This window comes from Mastigoproctus giganteus, chromosome 6, assembly GCF_048544385.1.
Source record: "Mastigoproctus giganteus isolate SK-2022 chromosome 6, ASM4854438v1, whole genome shotgun sequence".
In the NCBI taxonomy this organism is placed as follows: Eukaryota; Metazoa; Arthropoda; class Arachnida; order Uropygi; family Thelyphonidae; genus Mastigoproctus; species Mastigoproctus giganteus.
The window spans coordinates 162,530,594-162,557,043 of NC_143580.1; the positions used below are offsets into that span (position 1 = coordinate 162,530,594).

General features: G+C 35.4%; 1 protein-coding gene across 2 annotated transcripts in view; it reads left to right on the plus strand.

Moving 5' to 3' along the window:
* Positions 1-26,450, plus strand: part of emb (exportin-1 emb) — a 457,135-nt gene that overhangs the window by 352,333 nt on the left and 78,352 nt on the right. For both annotated transcript variants that reach the window (XM_090376567.1, XM_090376568.1), the window contains 3 exons: positions 10,778-10,903; positions 11,006-11,077; positions 23,853-23,928. In XM_090376567.1, coding sequence (XP_090232693.1) covers positions 10,778-10,903; positions 11,006-11,077; positions 23,853-23,928 — 274 coding nt within the window. The remainder of the gene's footprint in view (positions 1-10,777; positions 10,904-11,005; positions 11,078-23,852; positions 23,929-26,450) is intronic.

Here is a 26,450-nt window from a genome sequence, read left to right on the forward strand (position 1 = left end):
CGGCACTGGGGGTTCCCCTATCTCCATGTTGTATTCTTTGTAAGTGACACAGAACTCTGTGTGGAGGCCAGATTTTTTAAAACTGTGTGGTGATTGGTTTGCTGTGTAGTGTTATGTTCTGTTGTTTCTCTGACCATTTAGCTGTTGGGACCCATTGTTGCCCGCATTTTGCCACACGGAGGCAGGTCAGGCACCCAGTAGATTATTTAAGTACTCTGGCAGGCCCTGCCACCTAATTTCCGAGGATTTGTGTCGAAAGACCTATATATGTATATTGGGGGGGGGGGGGGTTGAACTCTAGAATTTGGAAAGGCCGAAAGAGGTTTATGAGAAAGCGGTTTAATTTTTAGACATCGATTATAATTTGGCATCATTGTTAGGGCTGTACTCAGTCACGTCGGTTTAGCGTGGGGGGGAAGACTGGGGAAAGCAAGTAGAAGGATGGGGAAGATAGAGTAGGCATCCCTAAAGAGGTAAGTGGGGGGAACGAGCCCCACCAGGCAAAGTATGGGAGAAGGTGGGGAGGAGACAGAGACCGTCTCCTGTCTGGGGATGGGGTTTTAAAGGGAACCGGGTTAGAGTACCCACTTCAGATTGCCAAATGCCGTTTTGCCAGCAAAGCTGCAGTATGCCTTTGTCGGTGATGGTTATCAGATACCTGTCTTGTCGAATCCGGTAGAAAGGTCAAACTGCCCATCCTGCTCCAGGGACAGGATATGTTAGCTGGCAGTGGGTAACCCACCAGGTGAGGGGGAGTGGGAGAGAGACATTTACTTCTTTTATAATCTGCATTCTCACTCAACTTGCATTCTATTTTTATACTTTTTTCTTAATAGTTTATAATTTCTTCCCCCCCCCACTCACTCATTCATCTCTTTCTCACACACCGGGGGGGTGAGAAAAAATATAAAAGATTAAAAGTAGGGTTAGAGTGTACTTAAACTGTAACATTTATGGTTTGTGTTCTTTTTCTCATATACTTACACTCTCATTCATTTTTCTAGAGGCATCAGGACACTGCAAAATTTACATGCATACAACATCAGATCTACTATCTTCAACTTTAATTTAAATACTAATGCTTAATAATTAAGCTAAATAAGAAAGAATATAAAAGATTAAAACTGTGTGGAACGATATGAAGATTACTACCTTGGCCAATGCTTGGAAGAAGTATGCCATAGAACCTGAAATGGACTTCGAGGGAGTTGAGGCATCTAATTTTCAAGGCACTCTTCTGATGGCTTGCAACAAAAATGCAACTGAGAATGATGTGGAACAGTGGTTCAAAAATGATGAAGGTGATCTGGGTTATCAATTTTTTTCTGAAGGAGAGATTTGTGGAAAATGTTCTTCATAGAGAACAAGAAGACGGAGAATGAGTTGCACCTCATCGTAATGTCTGTTATAAGACATTTATGGATGACATTGTTATGGATGACATTGCACATTAGATTGAATCATCATCAGACCCTGATGCACTTCCTTATTATGAAAATTTTGATATATAGTAATAAGGAAGCAGCACCAAGGTGTAAGGCACCTGAAGCTTGATGATTTCTTCACACTTTATCAACTGGACCTGTTTCACCAGAACCCTCTACCAGCAAGGAATTAACACCTCTCCCTCCATATGACAGTTGTTTCTGACTCTGAAAATTGTGATTCTTTCAATTAAGTTAATATTGAATATTGTTGTTTTTTGTTTTTTTTTGTGTGTGTGTGTTTTTTATTCAATGGGGTGTAAGAATTTTAAAGTATTTTTTCCCTCTAAAATGGATTTAAATGAAAAAACTAATGTTCATATTGAAAACAACTTTGTGTAAGCTTTAAAAAAAAAAGTGGTGGAAACACTCCATTAGTTACATTGTATAGTGCCGATCGGGCTAGCCAGGAGGGTAAAGTGCATACCTGGCAACCCAAAGGTCGTGGGTTCAAATCCCGCCTCGGGCTTGGATCAGAGTCAATGTAAAAAAACATTGTATAGTTTTTGACATGTTTAATTAAAATTAAGTTTGGTTCCTGTGGTAATTTTTTATTTTTAACCGATGTGTATAAATTACACAATGTACATTATAATATTATTTTATTATAACATTATTTATTACATTATAATAACATTTTAAGACATCCTGTACGTTAAAATACATTTGATTTAACAGACTTCGGCAATAGCGGATACCCCTTCCCCCAATTAGTCCGTTAAATCGAGGCCTACTGTATATATAAGTTTTAGGATTTCCTGTCAAATTTTTCTTAAATTTGTGGCACTATTTCTGTTGCTTATATGCTAACAAGTGGCTAGATGCTACAGCCCTACCAGCTGTCTGACAAACAAAGCATTGACATAAACTAAATGCAGAACTAGAATGAATTTGGTTATCACATATCACACATGATATCAAGAGTCTCTGCTTAACCTGTCTGGCTTATCTTTCACATTAAATTTGATAATTAGGCTTATGTTATTCAAATGTCATTTATTAAAGATATATTTTATGTATTATTATTTTCTGACATATTGAGTTGCATATACAATACATTTTAAAATATGGGATGTGCCAGATTTTAGAGAGACTATACATAGTCTTTGAGTAGTTCTGGAGAAGCACATGTCAATGAACATTAAGCACTAACAACAGAACTTAACTTCTGTAAACATTTTTAATGATTAATGATTACAGAAGTAAAGAATAGTTCAATTTGTTAAAGCTAAAGAAATCACAATAAACATAGCAAATGATGTCATTTGCTATGTAATGTAATGTCAATTAAACTGTAATGTCAATTTTAAATCCATGCATAGTACATTGTCAGAGAATATCAATGAATGTACTTCAGAGAAAATTTTTACGTTGGTGAATAGGAAAAAAATTAACTGTTCATCTTAGGCAGTAATTAGGTATTCGCAGTTTTTTCCAATTTACACACTTTGATTTTTGTTAATGTACTGTGTAAAAATTCAGTTTTTTTTTTTTTTTTTTTTATATAACAAAGATCACTATTTCATTTTTGCCTCCATTATAACTAAACAGAGAGAGAGAGAAAAACAATGGGTCTCAAGATCATCCCAAAGCATGTAGAATGGGAAGCGAATTAAGTGAGTGACCTTGTGCACTCTGTCGTTTATCTCCTTTCTATAGTTATAATGGATACAGCTCTTCAGACGCTTTAATAATGATGGCAAAAAAAAAACTTGGTTCTATGGAATTAAACCTGTTGTTCATCTCGATCAGTAAATCACTGCTTGTGGAAGAGATTAACAATAGATTTAATTGAATGTACATTTTTTCCAACTGTACCCACTCTGGTCATTTTCTTCTTCTCTTTACTCTGCTATTCTAAAAGTATGTCAAACTGGTCATCAGTTTACTCATTGCTTGGTTACCAGTGACATAGCTGTAATTCACTAGAGCAGTTTGTTCTAAATTATAAAATTTACTGTATAAGAGGTAACACTGAAAGGATAAAATTATAAGATGTTTGCAGGGCTGTCTCGTTCCTTCATCTGTTTTTGCAGCCAACAGGTTTTGCACTGCATAGATAATACAATAGTCTTAATTCTCACAGCAAAAAAAAATTGCTTTTTTTCGCTCTGGTACTGCAGTACTTTAAAATAGATGGCCTCACAGAAGGTTAAGTGGCCATTTCTGTACAGATGATACTGTTTCAGGACTAATTGATTCCTCATCAGATAGTAGGTTGTCTCTAGTGAAAAAACTCAGACAAAACACACAGCTATAACTGTGTTATAACTTGTAAATTACTGAATTTCATAGTTGCTATACAGCAGCTTTACACTAGCTGTCTGTGTAGTTTCACTAGAGACCACTTGATACTGATCAGGGACCTTTTAAACAAAAACATTTGTTTCGTAAAATTTATTTAGCTGCTATTACGTTTTCTTTATTTTCTTATTAATCTGGTATATGAGTTGGCATTAATGTTTTTAAGACAAAGGGAATGAAAATTTATGAGACAACAAAAAAATGACATGTAGACTGGTGTCGTGGGTTAAATTCCGTCGTCTCTGTTGTCTAATGCAGAAAATGCTTTCTCTGATATTTATTGTGAATTTCAGTATTTAAAAACTAAAAGAAGAAATTTTTACTAAATACAAAATGAGCGAAAAATGCAAGCAAACAACATTGAATAAATTTCTTGACAAAAAACTGAAAACTGCAAGAAAATGTACAAACATGTGGAAATTATAGTATGTCATTATTATAGCTATGGAGCCAGATTGTTGCAATTTTTCAGAATGAAACCAAAGAAAATGTGATAGTATACTAATCTTTGGTTTACTGTGATAAAAAAAAAAAAAGTAATAAAGGAAGTGCAGTGTATGCTATAAATAATGCCTCAACCAATGGCTACCTTTCACTATATTGAACACACTATAAGAAAAATGGAAAATTTTGTGTAACTTCTCTCTCTCTCTCTCTCTCTCTCTCTCTCTCTCTCTCTCTCTCTCTCTCTCTCACACACACACACACACACACACACACACACACACACACAAGAACCCCAAAAAAACACAGAAGGTATTAGAACTTATAGTACCATGCATAAGTTAAAGATAGAGAAGGCCAAAAATACATGTTGATATTAGACTTGAATGCTTGTAGATTAGTATTTTAAAGTAATGCACATAAAGGAAGGTTGTTCCATTGTAGGGCAGATTCCTACAGAGTAGGTAGTTTTGAACAAAACTAAGACTGAGAGCAAAGGAGAAAACCCAATTTTTCAGGTGCAGAATAATCAGTTTTTGTGGTGTAATAGATTAGAAGTCGGTATAATCCTTAATGTTTCTAGACAAGATCACATGTGATCTTGTTTAGAAACCAGGGTGTCATCAACGACAAGCATGGGAGCAAGTCTGTTTTTTGCAAGGTAATAAGATAAACTAAGTTTCAAGATTTGAATTAAGTTATTTTTTCCCCATTGGAGAATAACCTGGAAAACAGCATTTAAGAAATTAATTTTGGACATTTGAAAAGCTGAAGCTGCTTGTGCAGGGCAGTGTTTCTCAAACTGGATGGTGTAATGTAATATACTATCATCAGCAGCAAAACTATAAATAGGATTTCCAGTCAGTGGTAGGTCAGGAAAAGGAGGAAAAACATCATCAGTGGATATGTTTGAAAACAGAAAAGAATCTACCATCACCTGCAGAGAGCAGTCAGAGAGTAAACAGGATACCCAATTGTAAAAACAAGTCTGCAATCCATAAGGTGGGGGTTTCTTATGGATTGCAGAAGACCTTAAGCCATACATGATAAAAAGCCTTCAGAAATCAAGAACATCCACTTGAGTTTTTCCAAGCTTTTCCATTGAATATGTCAATATGTGGGTAAGCCACAAGTCAGTATATCACCAGTGAATTGATGCTAAAGGAATCCATATTGGCAATCATTGATCAAGTGAAAGGTCTCAAGATAATTTAGGAGTTGTCAGGTAATAGATTTCTCCTTTACTTTAGAAAGATTAGAGTTGAGTGCAGTGTGGTGATAATTGTATTGGGTGAATTTATCACCCTGTTTAGGAACTGGCTGGATATAAGCAGATTTTCAAGCAGAAGGAAAAACACTTGTGGAAGAAAGTATTAAAAGACAACAGAGAACAGACAAGTTTTAAGAATGAGTGGAGAAATGCTATTGAAACCTTCAGCTTTCTTGATGTCAAGATTGATCAGAATTCTTCTGACGTCCTCTTGACAGAAGACCATAGTAGATATTGTTTGGAGTGTACTGGCAATGGTAGAAGATGGTTTACCTCCTCCTACTATTCCCAGTGCAATCCACTCAGGATGCAATACAATCATCGGGTTTAACATTCGTGTGATAATACATGGGCAAAAGTCACAGCCATCACTATTGACAAGAGACTGGAATGGTTGACTATCGTTTAGACAGGAAGGAATTTTTCACCTCATAGCCTGTTCAAAATCTAGTTTGGATTGACTAATAACTTTTTGAAATTGTTGTGAACTGTAGTGTAGGCAGAAAATGGATATGGAGATTTGGATGTGAGTCAATTGCATTATGCAACATTCTTATCTTGAACAGACTTAAGTGTTATTGGAAAACCAAGGTTTAGATAATGAAATAGGGGTTTAGATTGTAAGATAGCATATAGAGCAAAGAATTTCATCCATACAAGAATAATATCACTGATACTATCTGAGCAAACATTGATATGAGTAGGTTTAAAATCGAACCTAGGAAAATCAAAAGGAAAAATCTCACTGATCATCCCATTTTACATTCTTGTAATGCCAAACAATATGAGGCTGTGAATGGCCACAAGAGAAAGGCTCATTGAAGAAAAGATCAACACCACCTTGACTGTATACTTTGAAAAATAGCTGGGGTTGTGAAAATTCAAAATCAAGGAAATTAACCCACTGCTATGTAAGTCGAACTGGAGAAAGTTGTGTTTTGTAGAAAGGGAGCCAAAGTGTTCACAGGATTACTGGATTTGGGAGAACAGCAGAGGCAACAGGTGAGTTTCTTATAATCAGGTAGAGAGATTTTAAGCCAGAGAAGATCAAAAAGAGATTACAAATTCGTAAATGTTTGACAAGGAATTTGAGAATGCATATATATGCACAAGTACTACCTTTTTGCAAAAGATATTGCAGAGCTAAGAATTAGGACAACTGAGATGAGCAGGAGTTGAGGCAACTGATTATTGTGATTCTGTCAGGAAAAGTAAGTGTAGCTTGGCAGACTAAATTAAAATTGCATTTGGAATTCAGATATGTACATTTGTGAAGTGGGACGAAGCAGTTTTTGTGAAGTTCAAACCTTGAAACAAGACTTCTATAGGCAATGCATCCAAGATTATGCCTTGAAACAAGACTTCTACAGGCAATGCATCCAGCACAATGTAGTGTTTGATTCTAATTTTTAGAAATATAAATATCAAAAATAATGGTTAAAACTTTTCTTCACAATATTCCAAAATATAAGCACATTTTCATCTTTATCAGAAAAAAATATATATAGTAATATATTTTACACATCAAATAAAATGTTGGAGTCTGTATGCTTATAAAAAAATTTTAACCCCAGGGGCTCACACCTGGTGAGTATGGGCTTGGCACACCCAGGATCCTGAGCTGGATATCATCATTCTTCTTTTTCTTGGTGATTCCTTTCTACTTTTCTCTCTCTTTCTCTTGGGGTAATTCGGAAATTTTTTTTTTTTTTTTGCTGGTGCAGCATAAGCCTCAGGCTTCCTTGTACCATATGGCTAATAATAATAATAATAATAATAATAATAAAATGAAGAACATTGGCTCTTGTGTATTAATAGACTTCTAGTGTAGTCTAGACTACTGTAGTGTAGACCAGATTTCTTGAGTTAAGAAGACAACTACCTCTTAGATTCCACATGAAATAGCATTTGAAGAAACATGTCTCATATTTTTTACATTTGTTTTTACTAAATAAAGCAATGGGTTGAGTAAATTAAACGTGAACAGCATCCTGACTTGCTTTGGAAGACACAATAAGGGGACATAATTTAAAATGAAAAGAGATGATTCTAGGATAGATTTGCAAAAATTGACTTTCAGCTGCAGCATTATGGGGTGTTGGAACAAGTTTCTATCTGGAGTTGTGGAGGTAGGTAGTTTGAATAAATTTAAGAAAGAATTAGACAAATTACATTATTAGAGGTGATATTTTAGGTGGTGTGTGTGTGTGGTGTTTTTTTTTTTTTTTTTGTTGTTGTTGTTGTTAATGCTGTGGAAGCTTCCTCATGTCGTTTGATAATACTTATACAATTGCTATTTTATCAGTTAAACAGTGTGTTCCTATTCATGACCTGAGATATTGTGAGAAAGAATGTGGAAGTTATTTATAGAATATAAGAAACACCAAGTGTGGGGAGTAACTTGCACTTTATTGTAATACTATTTAAATGTTACAGATTCTTTGCTAGATTCCATCATGCCAAAAAATGAACTACAAGCACTAATAGGACAAACAGTGCAAAACTACCATATCACTTGATCTGCTCCCGTGAGCAGGAAGGGCGATGGGGAGGCATACTGGCTGATTAAGTGTATTCGTTAAACACATACGAGGGCTGTTTTGCAATCAGGCAGGGGTTGTCTTAATTTATAGAATTTTCTTTGGGGGAAATGGACTAGAGAAGAGTAATGGATAACAAAGTAACTAGTACTGTCTACATTGTCTGTGTATGCTTGATAAGCGAAATTCTTAATCAACACCTGGTATTACTAGTAAATTAATAAGGGAAACACTGAATTCACATGGAATATGACTTCAGTGTTTCCCTTATTGTACAAGAGGTGTTTGAAAAGTTCAGACTGGTAAGACTGCCCACTTGTAAATTTTTTATCATTAAGTTACACATGTTATTGTTTTGTTCCATTGCGTTTCTTTCATGGCTATTTTAAGAACTTATTTTACACACTTACCCCACACGATTCTAAATGCAAGGTTCTTCTCTACTAGATACCTCTGATGCAAAGATGATGAAAGACATTTAACTCATTTTGTGGTGTGGAATTGAGAAAAAGACCCAGTAGCCTTGGATATAGTGGATTTTGGTAATGCATGCCTGTATACAGCATCCTCCAGAAAAGGACATCTCTTTTAGGATAATGTTAGTTTCTGCAGTTATTCCATCCTACATCCCTTACTTCTCCCTATATGATTTCTGGGAATTTCTGATGCTTAGACAAGACCCACAAGGAAAAAATTTACCACGACTATCTTATGCAGTATACCTGAAATGGCCTATTACACAAGTTTAATGGGGAGGGGGGGGTGAGTTCTGAAAAATGATATCTTGTGTGAATTGCATTACCTTGAAAGGAATCATTCCCAATGTTAAGGATGCATCAGAAACAAAATAATGCAATCTCCATCTCTCGTAGTACTTCTACTTCAGGTTAACCAAGTTTTCTAAAATAACTGATATTTTTTAGAAAACTTCACTGCAAAACCCTGGCCGTGATTGTGAACTTTTCAGTTTCAGCAATACTATTCTGTGAATTTCTTCTTTAATACAGTCTTATGGTTCTTAGAGTGGAGGATTGTTATAGTATATTATATTTTAATTAATTTACACTGGCAGATGAATAAACTACACAAACATCAACTTATATTTCCCTCTATCTTTCACCGAATTGATTTTCATTGGCACATTTTTTATACATGAACTCTGTCTCCAGAAGGATATGTAAAATTATTCTGAATCACTTATAGCAGGGGTGGCCAACTTAATTTGTGATGCGATCTACTTTATTTCTTCAAAATGTGCCGTGATCTACGATCTCAAGAATTTCATTGCACATGGTTAAAAAAAGTTAATCAACACATATTGAAAAATGTTGCTTATAAATTTTAAAATTAAATACAATTCAGAATTCTTATTTTAAATTCCTACGTATTTAAATTTTTAATTTATGTAAAGTTTGTGTCTTTGTGTCATTTGCCAAGCTTTCAAAATCGGGGATATACTGTGTAAGGCCAACCGTAAAGAATCTTCTGTGCAAGTCTGTAAGAGTAGAGCGATTCTTTGTTTGTTTCAAATAAGAACAGGCCGATTCACATTGATATGCAGAACCAAAACAGGAATTTAAAAGTTCACTGCATTTTTTTACATTTGGGTACTTTTCTTGGCAAACATATTTCCAAAAGTCTTTTTTTGATGATGATCTGGCTTTTAGGAAGATATCGTTTTGCCACGTAATAATTTCTTTTTCAAGTAATATTTTCTCCGTGTTAAAAATCTCAGCAAATTTTTTTTGCAATTTGTTTCGTATCTGAGTCGACATTAAATGGATAAGAAATATATTGAACAATGTCTTTAATTGTTTTAAAATCATGGAATCTGGTTTCAAAATCATCCACAACTTTCTCAATTTAAGAAACATATGTCTCACTATTAAATCCAAAAACAGGATATTTTTGCAAATGATCTTGCATATTTGCAAAATGATCAAATTTTTTTTCTTTGTGATCCTTGGCCATTGCCAAAAATTGATATTTATATGCAGAAGTACTACTAATCCTGTCGCCCACATTTTTTTTCTCTTGTAATTCCAAATTCAGAACACTTAATTTACTGGTAAAATCTGCCAAAAAAGCCAGATCACACAACCACTCAGTTTCTTGTGGCTGCTGATAATCATCTCACCCTTGATCAACAAATAATTTTCATTCAGCAAATATCGAAATCTCTGTAGAAACTTACTCCAACTCAACCACCTCACATCTGTGTGTAATATCAGATCTGGTTCATTTTCATCGAGTTGCAATTTGAAAAGACTCCTTTGATTCGATTGTCCTCTGTTGGAATTCACGATTTTGAAAGCTATGTCCATAACACTTTTAGTATTTAATCTTTTTCTGGCTAACACTTGTTGGATGATACAGTGGTAACTCAAAAAATCAGAATTCATCATCTTTTTTGGTCAATTTTGGCTGCGCATCGACAAGAGTAGTTACGTGGTTCAACGGATTTGTAATAAGCATGTGCACTGGGGTGCATAATAATGACGTTTAGATTTTGACTAATCTACTTTTTAATATATATTTAAAATTCGTAGTGAACGACGGAAATTAAAGCTGCAATCGACTGGTAGATCGCGATCAACTTGTTGGCCACCCCTGACTTATAGCATTAGCTACTGTATGTTTCAGTCATGTTGTGTTATAATACCTTTAAACACTTTCATTGATATAGCTATTGAAGGTATGATTTGTATTTTACAATACCCTCTCTTTCTTTCCAGGTATTAGAAAATTTTATTCCTCCACTTTTAGATGCTGTGTTACTTGATTATCAACGATGCACTGTCCCTTCAGCTAGGGAACCAGAAGTGCTGTCTACCATGGCAACAATTGTAAATAGACTAGAGGTCAGTATAATTTCTGATTTGTTGATGTGTATGTTATTAATCATTTCACTGTGTGTGATTAATTCATCAGTGCTTAGTTTGTTTGTTTGTTTTTTTTTTTAGGGCCACGTTACACCAGAGATTCCAAAAATATTTGATGCTGTTTTCGAATGCACCCTTGATATGATCAATAAGGTACGCTTTTATTCATTTCATTCAGTTTACTCTTGCTGTTGTGTGTCTTATGACAAGTTAATCAGTATTAAATTCATTTTAGTTATTATTATTTATCTCAAGGAATTGTGTTTGTTTTATCCAAAGTTATATACTCTACCAGAATGTGTAAGAAAGGCTCTGTAGAACCACTTCACTAAAGTCATCTTTCACATTATCACATAATCTAAATGACCAGAAGTATTCGGAAACTCAGGTAATTCCAAAAGGTATTTTAATTTAAAAGTCTGTGTAGTTGGACAACATTTTTGTTTGTATGACAGCTTCAAACCTGGGATTATTTCTTTCCAATTTACGGTGGGTGCAAGTTTTACACCTGCCACTGGTTTCACTTGGAAAATTTTGATAAAACTCTGGAACTAGAAGTAAAAATCTACAATTGGATCCCATTACTCCCTCCCACAAAAAAGAAAATATGCACACCTTTACCTTGCATGTAAAGGATGTCAGCTCATGATTATCATCCAATTTTCAAAGCATGTATAAAGGGCTACACAAAAATTTACAGGAGACATATGGTGAATCATCACAATTTTTACATCTCTTGTAGTGAGCCCTCATGCTGCCAACAGTTATTTAGGATGTCACTGCAGTAAATCTTCCTCTTTGAAGACTTATTTTAAAATAGGTTTCCTAATGAAGGCAGGAAACTTGCATTTTAGTGTTCTTTTAGTAGCAGGGTGCACAAGTAAATCAACAAATGGAAATCATCGAGAAAATAAGCACTTCAGCCCTAATGGAGTAAGCTAATCTCCACGATATCTCAAGTGATACATTTTAATGTGTTGAATCTGATGGTATTAGTGAACTTGGTCAAGTTCAATATAATTTATAGGATTTTTAATTCTTATTTCTAGAGGGCTCACTTTTCTGGTTTTGCACAATTTTAAAAAATTTACCGAAATATGTGCTTTTGCTTGCCTAATTTCAAAGATTCATATTTCTTCTGGCCTGTACTGTTATTCTGTTTCCAAATAACAAACAGTACAGTCCCAGAACTTCAGTAATTTTAAATGCATGTTAAATAATCTGGGGTATCTGATAATTTGGCACTGTCCCAGCTCCCAGCCTTGTTGATGTTCGTCAAACTAAATTCAATTATTGTAATTTATCTACTCTCTGTAATTTATGAATGCCCACAAATTTTGTGTCCGGTATTTTTGCCGTAAACATCTTTGCTGAAAAATTTTCGCCATATGGAAATTTAGCCGTAAAAGATAAAATAACTGGTTGACAGTTTGGTTTCATTTCTCCATTGATGAATCAACCAACTTCGGCAGACAGGCTAGTTGACGGTTTGGTGTCTCCATTAATGAAGCTAACATTTTGATAATTTGGGCAGATAGGCTAAGAAGTGGCAACTGAAGTTTAACCTTCTTAACAAATGTAAAGTACTGCATATGGGTAGAAGTAATCCCAGAGAAACGTACCAACTGTGTGGTACTACACTTAAGGTGGTAGAAAATGAAAAAGACCTGGGAGTAATTGTGCAGTCAGACATTAAGTTTTCTGAGCAATGCAGACAGGCTTCCAGGGCAGGTCATGGGGTTTTGTCAATGATATATGGGGATTTTGCTAGCAGGGAAAAGGAGGTGATTGTCCCTGTGTATAGGGCAATGGTCAGGCCAGCCACGCCTTGAGTACTGCGTACAGGTCTGGGGGCCTCATTTTAGGAAGGATGTAGATTTGCTTGAGCGTGTACAGAGAAGGGCAACAAGATTGGTGAGGGGAATGAAGGGATCCTCTTACCAAGAGAGGCTTAAGTTCTGCAAATTTCAGTGGCTGGAGACTAGGCACCTGCGCGGCGATCTGATTGAGGTGTATAAGGCCCTGAATGGGTTGAGCATGCTGAATTCTGATGGGATCCTTCCACTTGTTCAGATTATGAACCTAGGGGGGCATGAATTCAAATTAAGAAAAGACAGACGTAGAATGGATGTGCAGAAATTTGCCTTTAGCCAGCGGGTGGTTAATTTCTGGAACAAACTTCCATCTGTCGTTGTGGAAGTTGATAGGTTAAATGAATTTAAGGAGGAACTGGACAGGCATTTGGAGGGAATGGTGTGATTTTTTTTTTTTTTTTTTTTGGCTGATGCTGCATAAGCTCCCACACTTGCTTTCTTGCATCACATGTCACTACTACTACATTAGCATTAGTAGAGGCATACAATGCAAGAGGCACCTCCGTAGCCAGGTGGGAAGGAGCAGCAGTGCGTAGCACACGCTTCTTGATTAGACCGGGGTTCGAGCCCGTCACCACCAAATACGGAGGATGCGGAAAGGTCACGGAATGACCACCGCACCGAAGCAATATGACCTTAGTTGCTAATGCTCCTAAAAACCAAATAACAACAACAACAATGCAAGAAAGCAAGCTTACACAGCATCAACCAAAAATAAAAAAAAATAAAAAAAAACCCTCCCATTTCACCCCTCCATTTATTTCACATGCCTGTCCAACTCAGCTTTAAATTTATTTAGCCTATCAACTTCCACAACAAAAGGAATGGAAGTCTGTTCCACCAATCAACTATCCGCTGGATAAAGACAAATTTCCACACATCAAAATTGATCAATATTGAGACTTATTAAGGAAAAACATCAAAAAGGTGATTATTTTTATTGGTAAGAATGACACTATAACTCCTACAATGACCTCCAGGGAGCAGTTGTATCACTACTGCTGTCAAAACATGCAAAAGTTGAATATAAAAATATTCAACTTTTGTGCTTTGCTTAATAGAACTCAGTACAACCAATTTGGGATGTGTCACTTTTGAAGTGAATGTGCAATATATATGTAAACCAGCTATTAAACCAAGTTAGCATTGCATGTCCGTGGAGACAAAAGCTTAAAATTATTAATTTGTATCTACATAAATAGACATATATTATAATAAATTAGACATAAATTAGAATTAGTACAGAGAAGTGCAGGGAAATACAAATACAGGCTGGCCTCGATTAATGTGATTAATTTGTCGTGTGAGCGCATTGCGCAAAACGGAAACACGTTAATTGAATATAATAATCAATAGAAAAAATTATAATTGGGCCTTGACCTTCTGGAATGTTCATAAAGAATTTTAAAAATACCTTTTAATTAACTTTTTAACTGTATACAATGTAAAAGAAAATGAAAATAATTATGGAATTAAATGTTTATTGCATAAAACAGCAGTTCCCAAACTGTGGGTCACTTAATATTTTAAATATTCAAGGGAAACACAGTGATACTCATCATCTGTCGGACACCACGCGAACTACTAGCTCAAGGTAGTGTCACAGTTTCAACATTTCTTATTAAGTTGTTTGGACCGAACAACTAAACCGAACTGTTAGGTATTTCTTTTGGTCTGGGTGCACTTTGAAAAAAATTATTGAGACACTAAGGGCACCGTGAACCGAGAAAGTTTGACAACCTCTGACATAAAATGCACAATGAAGAAATGACTGTTGTGGAAATATTTGAACAGTGTTGACTTTCTCTTTTCATTAGTCAATTTCAAATCGCCGACAACAATCTTCTCTGGGCCCTGGCGAAATAAATATCGCAGAGAACTTCAAACCTTTTGTTTGAGGTTCTCGGCGATACGAAAGATTTCATTTAGTTCTTTTACCGTTATCTCCTTCGTAGTAACATTTTCATCTGGCTCATTTAAAAATTTGAATTTTTATGCAACTGTGCATTGACTTTATTAGCAGGAGACAACACGTCTTCCGATGGTTGATGGAACACACCGAGGCGAGCAGCAGGCAAACATTTGTTTATTGCCCATCCGACTTGCAGTAAGCTTAACAACACGCGATTCAAATCTTTTTCAACTATCACATAAAAAAAAAGATCGCGTTAACTGGAAATTTGCATTGTATAGAGTGAAAAGTGGTATAATTTTTTCAAATACCGATTAACTGAAAATCGCGTTAATCAAACTCGCGTTATGCGAGGCCTGGCTGTATAGTTGAAGAAAACTGCTGAACTGTGTGTGAAATTCGGTGTTAAATATAGTTACAAAAGAGTTGTCTAGATCAGTGATCACCAGCCACATGCCTGTGGGGCACCAAGGTGCATGCATGAAAAAATACTCATATTTTAAAACGAGTAGTAGTAGTAGTAGCAGTGGCATTTGATGCAAGAAAGCAAGTGTATGAGCTTATGCAGCATCAGCCAAAAAAAAAAAAAAAAATCACACCATTCCCTCCAAATGCCTGTCCAGTTCCTCCTTCAATTTATTCAACCTATCAACTTCCACAACGACAGATGGAAGTTTGTTCCAGCAATTAACCACCTGCTGGCTAAAGGCAAATTTCCGCACATCTGTTCTGAACTGTCTTTCCTCAATTTGAATTTGTCCCCTTAGGTTCATAATCTGAACAAATGGAAGGATCCCATCAGAATTCAGCTTGCTCAACCCATTCAAGGCCTTATACACCTCAATTAGATCACTGCGCAGGTGCCTAGTCTCCAGCCACTGCAATTTGCAGAACTTAAGCCTCTCTTGGTAAGAGGATCCCTTCATTCCCCTCACCAATCTTGTTGCCCTTCTATGTACACGCTCAAGTAAATCTACATCCTTCCTAAAATGAGGCCTCCAGACCTGTATGCAGTACTCAAGGCGTGGCCTGACCATTGCCTTATACAGAGGGACAATCACCTCCTTCTCCCTGCTAGCAAAATTCCTACATATCATTGACAAAATCCCATGACCTGCTCTGGCAGCCTGTCTGCATTGCTCAGAAAACTTCATATCTGCCTGCACAATTACTCCCAGGTCTTTTTCATTTTCTACCACCTTAAGTGTAGTACCACACAGTTGGTACGTTTCTCTGGAGTTACTTCTACCCATATGCAGTACTTTGCATTGTCAAGGTTAAACTTCAGTGGCCACTTCTTAGCCCATCTGCCCAAATTATCTAGATCCTGTTGAAGTAGCACACTGCCATTACTGTGCAGAGTATGCAGAGAATGAAGTGATTTACTAAACTCACTTATACCCTACTTGTATTGAAGTTAAAATTGCTCTTGGAACTGTAAGATGAATTTGTTATCTTAATTAGCTCAAAACATCTGATTAATCTGATCTCCACATTTTATATAAAACTGGAACACTTTAACCTGTCACACTAAAAGGCAACAAGAGCAAACGATTATGCTTCTTCTACAAAAAAACACTACTATGTAATCTTCAAATGGCGGCTCGGGTAAGAGTGACTAATGAAGTTTGCAACAAGAACTGTGATGAACTACATGTTTCCGGAATGTAAATTGAGAAATTACCTGACATGAGCATTCATTGCTAGTACTACACTGTCACTTTATTGAAGTGACACTAAATTGAAGATTTAATTTAGATCACTCATTGTTACTTTTACTTTTTAATAGTTCTCTATTTATCACCTTAAATTCTACTTGGACCTATTTCACAACATTCTTCATTGTTGTTTATGTGTAAGCATGAATTCAAATTCCACTGATTTAATAAGAAGTGTTTTTCTCCCCCCCCCCCCCCCATTGGCATCAGTAGCTAGTCAGTGATGATTTGTTAAACTGCAATACAATTTCCCATGTCTCACAATGATTTCTAGATTTCAGTGACCAACAATGGTGCATCTGTGATGGTAGTTACCAAGAATGGATTCATTAGTTTGTGTAATAAAGATACACCATTTCCAACATACTTATCATCCAGCAAGAAGTACTCTGTGCAAAAGTGATCTAAATTTCTTCCCGAAATTCAAGTATTTCTTGAATCCAGAAATGAGGAATACCAACAACTTAATGGCCACACTTAATCACTAGATTCAGCATCTTTAACAGAGATGAATCTGAAATTTAATATATTAGCATTAACAGTGCTGAATGATGCAAGAAAACAGCTTATACAGCATCAACCAAAAAAAAAAAAGAAAGAAAAGACAACTTCCATTTCACCTGTTAATTCTCTCCAATAGATTTTCTATTTCTTTCTTGACTTTATTCAAGCTATCAACCTTCACAACAACAGGCAGATGGTTGTTCCAGCAGTCAACCATCACTGGCTAAAGGCAAACTTCTGCACATCCACTTTGCAACCAGCCTTCCTGAATTTGAATATGTGCATAGTCTGAGCAAGAGAAAGGATCCTATCAGCACTGGGCTTGCTCAATCCATTCAAAGCCTTAAACACCTCAGGGGTGCCTATTCTCCAGATGCTGCAATTTGCAAAACTGAAGCCTTTCTTGGTAAGAAAACCCCTTTGTTCTGCCAACCACTCTTGTTGCCCTTAACTGTACTTGTTCGAGCAACTTCACATCCTTCCTAAAATGAGGCCTCCAGGCCTGTATGCAGCACTCAAATTTTGGCCCAACCTTATACAATAGGAAAATCATCTCCTTGTTCCTGCCAGCAAAATTCCTGTATATAATTGACAATACCTCATGACCCATTCTGGCACCTGTCTACACTGATCAGAGAACTTCATTTCTGACTGCACAATTACCCCCAGGTCTTTTTCATTTTCCACCACACTGAGTGTAATACTACACAGTTGGTACATTGAAGGCACTGATTACTCTGGGGTTACTGCTACCCACATGCAGTGCTTTGCGTTTATCAATGTTAAACTTCAATTGCCGTTTCTCAGCCCATCTGCCTAACTTTTATAGATCCTGTTGCGGTAACATGCTGTCATTAACCATCCTGTCAACCTTTGTATCATCTGCAAACTTGGTCATTAAATCTGATATGCCTTCATCAATAAATATAGAAAATATTTATTTTCTTCATCATTGATAAATATAGAAAACAACTATGGTGAACTTCAAGGAAAAGACTGTAGAATATTGCTGAACTGATAGTAGTAGTAGTAGTAGTAGTAGTAGTGGCACTTGATGCAAGAAAGCAAGTGTAGGAGCTTATGCAGCATCAGCCAAAAAAAAAAAAAAATCACACCATACCCTCCAATTGCCTGTCCAGTTCCTCCTTAAATTTATTTAACCTATCAACTTCCACAACGACAGATGGAAGTTTGTTCCAGCAATTAACCACCCGCTGGCTAAAGGCAAATTTCCGCACATCTATTCTACATCTATCCTTTCTTAATTTGAACTTATGTCCCCGTAGGTTCATATTCTGAACAAGTGGGAGGATCCCATCAGAATTCAGCGTGCTCAACCCATTCAAGGCCTTATAGACCTCAATCAGATCACCGCGCAGGTGCCTAGTCTCCAGCCACTGCAATTTGCAGAACTTAAGCCTCTCTTGGTAAGAGGATCCCTTCATTCCCCTCACCAATCGTGTTGCTCTTCTCTGTACACGCTCAAGCAAATCTACATCCTTCCTAAAATGAGGCCTCCAGACCTGTACGCAGTACTCAAGGCGTGGCCTGACCATTGCCTTATACAGAGGGACAATCACCTCCTTTTCCCTGCTAGCAAAATTCCTATATATCATTGACAAAACCCCATGACCTGCCCTAGCAGCCTGTCTACATTGCTCAGAAAACTTCATATCTGACTGCACAATTACTCCCAGGTCTTTTTCATTTTCTACCACCTTAAGTGTAGTACCACACAGTTGGTACGTTTCTCTGGGGTTACTTCTACCCATATGCAGTACTTTGCATTTGTCAAGGTTAAACTTCAGTTGCCACTTCTTAGCCCATCTGCCCAAATTATCTAGATCCTGTTGCAGTAGCACACTGCCATTACTGTCATTAACAACCCTGCCAACCTTCGTGTCATCTGCAAACTTCGACATTAAGCCTGATATACCTTCATCAATATCATTGATAAATATACAAAACAACAGTGGACCCAACACCGAACCCTGTGGGACTCCACTAATAACATTAGTCCACGAAGAGCATGATTAGTGCCTTCAAAGGTAAACTAAACTTGTGAGAATCGGACATACGAAAAAAAAAGTGTCTTTATTTTGCTTTTTTGAAGTGTTTTTGTTATTGAAACTGCCATGGGAAGATTTTCATATTTAAACTTTTGTGGAACATCTTGAATGGCTAAAGCAAGAATTCGGATGCCATTTCCAGAATTTCAAGAAAAATAAGTCATTTGGGAAATTTGCAGTAAATCCCTTTAATGTAGTAGATATTTCTTAGATTTCAGTATTAATTGGAAACTTATTAAAACTCAACTAGAAATTGTTAACCTTCAAAGTGACATTGCTTTGCAATGGACTTCCGAAATCTGGTTGACAAGAATAGGTTCCCTTTGTTAATATGTATAGTGCCAAGGGTAAATTCTTGCTTTGGTTTAACATACCTCTGTGAATCATTATTTTCTAGCATGAAGTTCATAAAGTCAAAGAACAGAACCAGACTTACAGATGTATTTTATAATCCAGATTTTCATTATTTTTTAACTGAAGAAATGTGCTCACAAGTGTCACAATAATTTTAATTAAGTATTATTTTATTATTTAAATAAGTTGAATCATATAATAATATTATGTATGACAGACTAGCTAATAAAGATATTGATTTTCTAGTTTAAATCTTTTAATGTCACCCCCTAACGAGGGGTGACATTAAAAGATTTAAAGATTTAAAAGTAGCCCATTGCCGTGAATGGGTTGCTGATCTAGATAATCTACTGGATAACCAAGTACACACAAGAAAAGAAATTAAGCACGCATTCAGATTAAGTTGACAGTATTACTTACATATGCTTATTATACAATATGATATATGGTGTGATATATTATATAAGTGGAGCAAAATATATAAAGACAGTGCATTATCAGAGGATAAAATATGAAGTTTGAACTACTTTCAGTCATTTTTACTTGCAGTTCATATAAGAAAGTACAAAAAAAAAAAAAAAAAAAAAAAAAAAGGAATGTGTAGTTTTTACATGTTTTCCGTTGTTGGTTTGTACCTACAGTGCATCTGAGAATTTTTTGTGCATATTTTTGAAAGACTATTCCATTACACTGAAAGTGAACTCCGAATAGTTACCCCCCCCCCACCCCCCTTTTTTTTTTTTTTTTTTTTTTTGTAATGACTGGCCTATTTAATAAGACTTGGTAGAGGGGGTAGGAATGCTAATATTCTGAATTATAAAATCTTAAAACAGCTTTGTTGTAATTTAGAATGGTACCAGTCTTGTTGTTCACAGGCCATCAATATTATGAGTTTACAAATTTAAACTAATTTCATTGCATTTTGAATTACTATAATTTTTAATTGAAAGAATGTTGTTCATTATTCCTTGGTGCTCTCCTCTATTAATCCCCAGTGTGCTCTCTCTGGCCAGCATTCATACTACTGTTTGTGCCACTGATCCAAACAAATTTTTTTGTAATTAAAAAAAAATTAAAACAACTCAATACCTTTTGCACAGCTTTTATTTTTTCCAAAAATATATTAAAAACGACTCCATCAGATCATTTCATATGGAAATAACCAGATGTTTGTAGTTTGTGTGTTATTCCTATGATTACTTGGAGTTCTGAATGTGGTATTTTTTTTTTTTTTCAATTGGTGGTTCCAAATGATTCTCAAAATGTCAAGAAAAAAATTTACGATAGTGAGCCAATTTCATATAGAAATTATGTTCATGCCACTACTTCATTAAAAGTTTATAAAACCAAAATGAGATAGCTCATCTTGGCATAACTCACTGATGTATTGGTTGCAGCAAATGATGAAGAAACAAAAAAAAAAAAAAAAAAAAACACTCCCAACGTCACCTATCCATTGCATTTAATAATTTGTGTAGTTCTTCTTTGAATAACTTATAACTACCCAGCTGGCTGAAGGCAATCTTCTCCACATGCTGTCCTGGAACCATCCTTTCTCAATTCAAATTTATTTATGTACACAGCTTGAACAAGAGGAAGGATTCCATCACCATTCACCTTATTCAAGCCTTAACACCTCAACCGGATCTCCTTGCAGGCACCTAATCTAGGGCTCTGGAATTTTCAGAAATAAAACCTTTCCTACTACGAGCACTCCTTTGTTCTGCTCGCTAATCTTGTTGCTATTCTGTGCACCCATGCCAAAAGATCCACATCCTTCCACAAATTATGCTTCCTGACCTGCATGCAGCACTGACAGTGTGGCCTAATCATTGCCTTTTACAAAGAGATGATCACTTCCTTAACCCCTACTGACAAAACCCTTGTTGTCCTACCAGTCCATTTGCAATGCTCAACTGTATATATGGCTGTGCAATTATCATCAGATCTGTTTCATTCTCCATTACCTTTAGTGCTACCATGTAGCTGATACATTAATCTGGGATGCTGCTACCCATACAAAATACCTATCACTTCTGAATGTTAAAATTCAGTTGTTCCTTTTCAGCCCAGTTTCTGAATTTTTATAAATTCAGTAACACACCCTGATTATTGGCATTAACCACTCTACTAATGTTCATGTCATCTGAAAACTTAGATGTTAAGCCTGATATGCTTTGTCTATATGATTCATAAATATTAAAACCAACAATGAACCCTGGGGGATTCCACTGATAATATTAGTCTAAGGAGAGCAGTGCCCATTGATAACCACTCTGTTTTCTCCCACTCAACCATCCCTTTATCGATAGCATTAACTTGCCTCTAGTGTCATGCTCCAATTTGTATAGTAGTCTTTTATGTGCAGTAGTATCAAAAGGTTTTCTGAAATCTAAGTATATGACGTTAAAATTAATTTTTGCAAAGGAATATCCATTTCATTTGTTACTACATCATAGTACCAAATCTGAATGGTCAGATAAGACTGCCCTTTAACAAACCATGCTGTGACTGCACCATAACTGCATTCATGTCAAGATAACCTTTCAATACTTCAGCAATAGATTGCTGGCTCCATTATTTTCCCTAGAACAGAATTCATGCTTACAGGTCTGTAATTACTTGCGTCATCCTTTGATTCTGCTTTGTGAGTGGGAGCAAAATTTGATTATCTCCAGTCTTATAGGCACTTCCTCAATCAAAGGATGCTCTCATAATTGCTGCCGAAGGTTCTTTTGCTGCTTGCATTATTATAATCGGATACATTCAATCAGCCAGTGTCTACTTTTAGTTCCAATAATTTCTCTTCCACTTTCCTCTTGATTATCCCAAAATCATTTATCTCCTAGATATAACTTTGTGTACTCTCTCTCAATGGAATGATACGTACAAACTTAAGACTTAAGTTATCCTATAACCGAATAGATGAAAACATTATTTTATATAATTAAGCTTCAAACAGTGAGGTATTTAATAATCATTTTTATCAGCTCATTTTAATATATTTTTCTACAGCTTAATACTGAAAGATACTTGGGTGTTCTATTGTTCCGCACTACTGGATGTTGTCTTCTATTCTATTCACCAGAGTTGTATTAAAAAATATATTTTGCATACTCTTTGCCTCAATGAGGAGTACTACTTAACATACTCAATAAGAAAGTTTTGCAACAAATAGTCTAATATAGGATCAAAATGAAGTTTATATTACATAAGAAAATAACTAGATTTTTAATACAAAATGCTATACACCACTATTTCCTAAATACCAGAGCGCGATGATGTTTTCAATAGTCTGCAGCAAAATGAGCCCCCCCCCCCCATTTTGCTCAGGCAGAGGCATAAAAGGTTAGTGTTAACTTTGGTTTTTGTTTTAATATACTTTTCTCTTTTTTTTTTTTTCTTTTTTTTTTATATATATATGTGTGTGTGTGTGTGTGTGTGTGTGTGTGTGTGTGTGTGTGTGTGTGTGTGTGTGTGTGTGTGTGTGTGTGTCAGTTTTCATAAATTTTATATATCAACTGATTATTTGCTACATAACTAAATAAAATATATCAGTATAATGAAACATCACAGATGTGTTACTTTTATAAAAGTAATGGTAGATGAAAGCCAGGAGGAGAAGATTTTTTAAAGTTGCATTTAGCACTACAGTCAGTTTAAGTCAATTATGCCCATTTTTATGGTGTTATAATTTACTTTATTCTGTGAAAAGACTTTCTCCCTTATTTGTAAAATTAAAAACCTGAGATTATATACCCTTCCATAAAATTACCTTTTCTGAAATTTGACTGGTCTGTGAAATCCAAATGTTTAGGAAATTTTGATGTTCCCAAACATTTGGGAACCAGTAGATAGAACAGAATTATTGCAAATGTCATTCATTTTTATAATACAGTTTAAGGTAACCGTATAGTTTTACTAATGTTTCCCTTACCTGTAATAGCCTTTGCTAGTATATCTTAGCCAATATATACTGCTGCTTATTCAGTATTTATTGGTCTTGATGAATATTAAAAAGAACTTAATTTTTCATATACATCTATTTCTTGTGGGTGATGTAAAGGATAGAATTGCTTCTCTCTCTCTCTCTCTCTCTCTCTCTCTCTCTCTCTCTCTCTCTCTCACACACACACAACAAGAAATGCCTTTGTTCAATTCCCATCACCAGCCAAATTTGACATACTTGCCCTTGAGGTGGAAAGGATTTTTTTTGTGGCTAAATTAATTAGTGTCAGATAAAAGGAACCTGATTTTTGTTTTCTTCCAATAAAACTCAAGGTTTTAATCCTGCAACACAGGTAAACCAGCCATGGAATATACAAACAATTTACTCACATGCCAGTGTTGCCCCATAGCCCCTAGTTGCCAGTTTTATCACAAATTTTAAACAATCCAGTATGTCTAGTATATTTATATGGATTGATGCAAGGAATGCTTAGTTTAATATATCTATGAAACTTTATCATAACTTGATTTTATTATTATTATTTTAAGGATTTTGAAGAATTTCCAGAGCATCGTACAAATTTTTTTCTCCTCCTCCAAGCAGCAGTTACACATTGCTTTCCAGGTAAGATAAATGCATAAGTGTTTCAAAGGTTATGGAAGCTTGGACAAAGGTAAAGAAAGACTATGAAAACTATCTGCAGCTTTTCCACTATACACTCAATTAATAGAACACATGTGCTCAGTCAGCCTTCTATTGTCAAGGTTTTGTTCTAAGAGCCAGGTAAATGGAGAACAGGTGCACTTGGTCAGTAGTGTTTCAGTATTTTCCATGGAAAAATGCAAACTGAGGTGAATAAAGAATGCAAGCCACTCATTTATCAGGCAGCATAACATTCTATAGAACAAAAAAACAGTGGATTGTAAGTTGGTGAGTAGTTCAGCAGGGAGTTTGAACATTGTAACTGCAGCAATGACAAAAACTGCTTATGTTGAAGAAATCCAAATGCATTTTGCTAATTGGCCATTTTGCAAATTTCTGTAACTTATAAGCCTACAAAATTGATTCCCTCTACACGCTGTGTAATTGAAAAACACGTACTCAATCAGCAGCATTCCAATAACAATGATGGCAAAATGCAAACAGAAGTAAATGAAGAATACAAGCAGTCAACAGTATGTTCTGCAAAACGATGAAGAGCAGTAGATTGAAAATTGTTGTTTTTTTGTTTTTTTTTATAGGAGCATTGATGCGATGGTCATTCCTTGATCTTTCCGCATTCTCCGTATTTGGTGGTGACAGGCTCGAACCCCGGTCTAATCAAGAAGCGTGTGCTACGCACTGCTGCTCCTTCCCACCTGGCTACGGAGGTGCCATCAAAAATTGGTAAACTGTCTCGTAAATTGGTAAGCAGTAGGTTCTAACACTAATATCAGTAAAACAGAACTGCTCATTTGTATGAAATCCAAATAAGTAGGTCTTGCAAATTTCTCTATCGTATTGTAATCTTACAATTTACTTTTAATACATTTGAAACATATAATTTTATGCTTAGAAACAGTTGCCAGTGGGAAAACATAGCCAGTTGCAGAGCAACTTGTTCATTCAGCCATTTAAAGGCTTATGATGCTCCTATTCAACAACAAATAAGTGCAGTTCTTTTCAAAAATTTAAACATGCACAAATCTGCATCGTACTAGGCATCCTCCTGTGCTACTAGTATGCACAAATTGCCATGGTGATAATTTGGGTATATTGCATACAAGCAAACATGCACAAGTTTTGACAGATAAAAAAAGCTCTGATTGAAATTAGAAAGTTCCATACCGCTTAAATTTTTTAACATTGCCTGGGGTGATATCCTGCATAGGGGAAACATTAAATACTAGATATCCTTTTATGCTGCTGGTTAAAATTTTTTCAGTATTGCAATTCACTTTCACATGCAGCTGCTCTAGTGGAAATTACAAATCCACATAATGTGTAGAGGGACAAATGCTAAAACTCAGTGTATAAAATAAATGTGATGATCAAACAGTGAAGTCTAAATTAAAAAAAACTCTCATATCACCTATAAAAATCACTTTTGCATGAAAAGTTAAAAGCTAATAATTCCTTTATGCCATTGGATACCATTTGACAATGTTTAACAGCTAGTATAACTAGCTATGGAGTGGGAATGTTTGAACAATAGTTGAAAGAAATGAAGAAAAGCCCCAGCAACAAACCAAATATATTTTGGTTTTGTAATTTACTCAATTTACAAATTTACAAGTGCTGCATAAAATTAATATTGTATATCCCAAAAGTAAATAAGATTATGCAGTGCATGGGTAAAATGACATAGGAGTAGCAGACGATACAAAGATATAACAGACCATAACAAAAGGTGGTTTAAGTGGTTGATTCAGTGTTTGATGGGAAAGCAGTTTGCTGATAGCTTTTCTAGTATCTTTTATTACCTCCACAATAATTTTTCTATATAATAAATAAACAGCATTTACACATATTAAAGCTGACTCTGTGACCAAACGTGAAAGTCACAATGCACTTTCAGTATTAATTTTCTATTAACGTAGTTAATTATATTATTGAATACTTTATTTAAGCAGAATTTTGGAATTCGTTTTCATCTCTAATGTGATTGAATTTCAAATATATATATATATATATATATGTTTTTTTTTTTATGATTATGTTTCTAATGCCATCACAAAGAAAAATGAAATCAAATGCAAATGAATAAACAAAAAAATGAAGGTGTTAAGTGGAAATAACCATTTTACTTATTTTAAAATAATAATACAGCAGGTCCCCATTATAACGCGGTTCGCTTTACACTGATTCGCTATAATGCTGTTTTTATATTATAACCCATATCTGACAGATCACTATAATGCTCTTTTACAGATTGCATTTTTGGCATATTTAATGAAATCGTTTCATTTTATGGAGTCGATAGCTTGAAAATGAATAGCAAAATGGCATTAAAACATTTCCCATGCCAACTTGAGAAATTTTCTCGCAAGCTCATTTAATTGCAGTACAGTCACTTGTTACGTAATTCCGAGATCAACATTTTCAAAAATTATCAAGTATATTGCTTGTAATATTTGCGTTAGATGCATTTATCTGAAGTCTAGTCA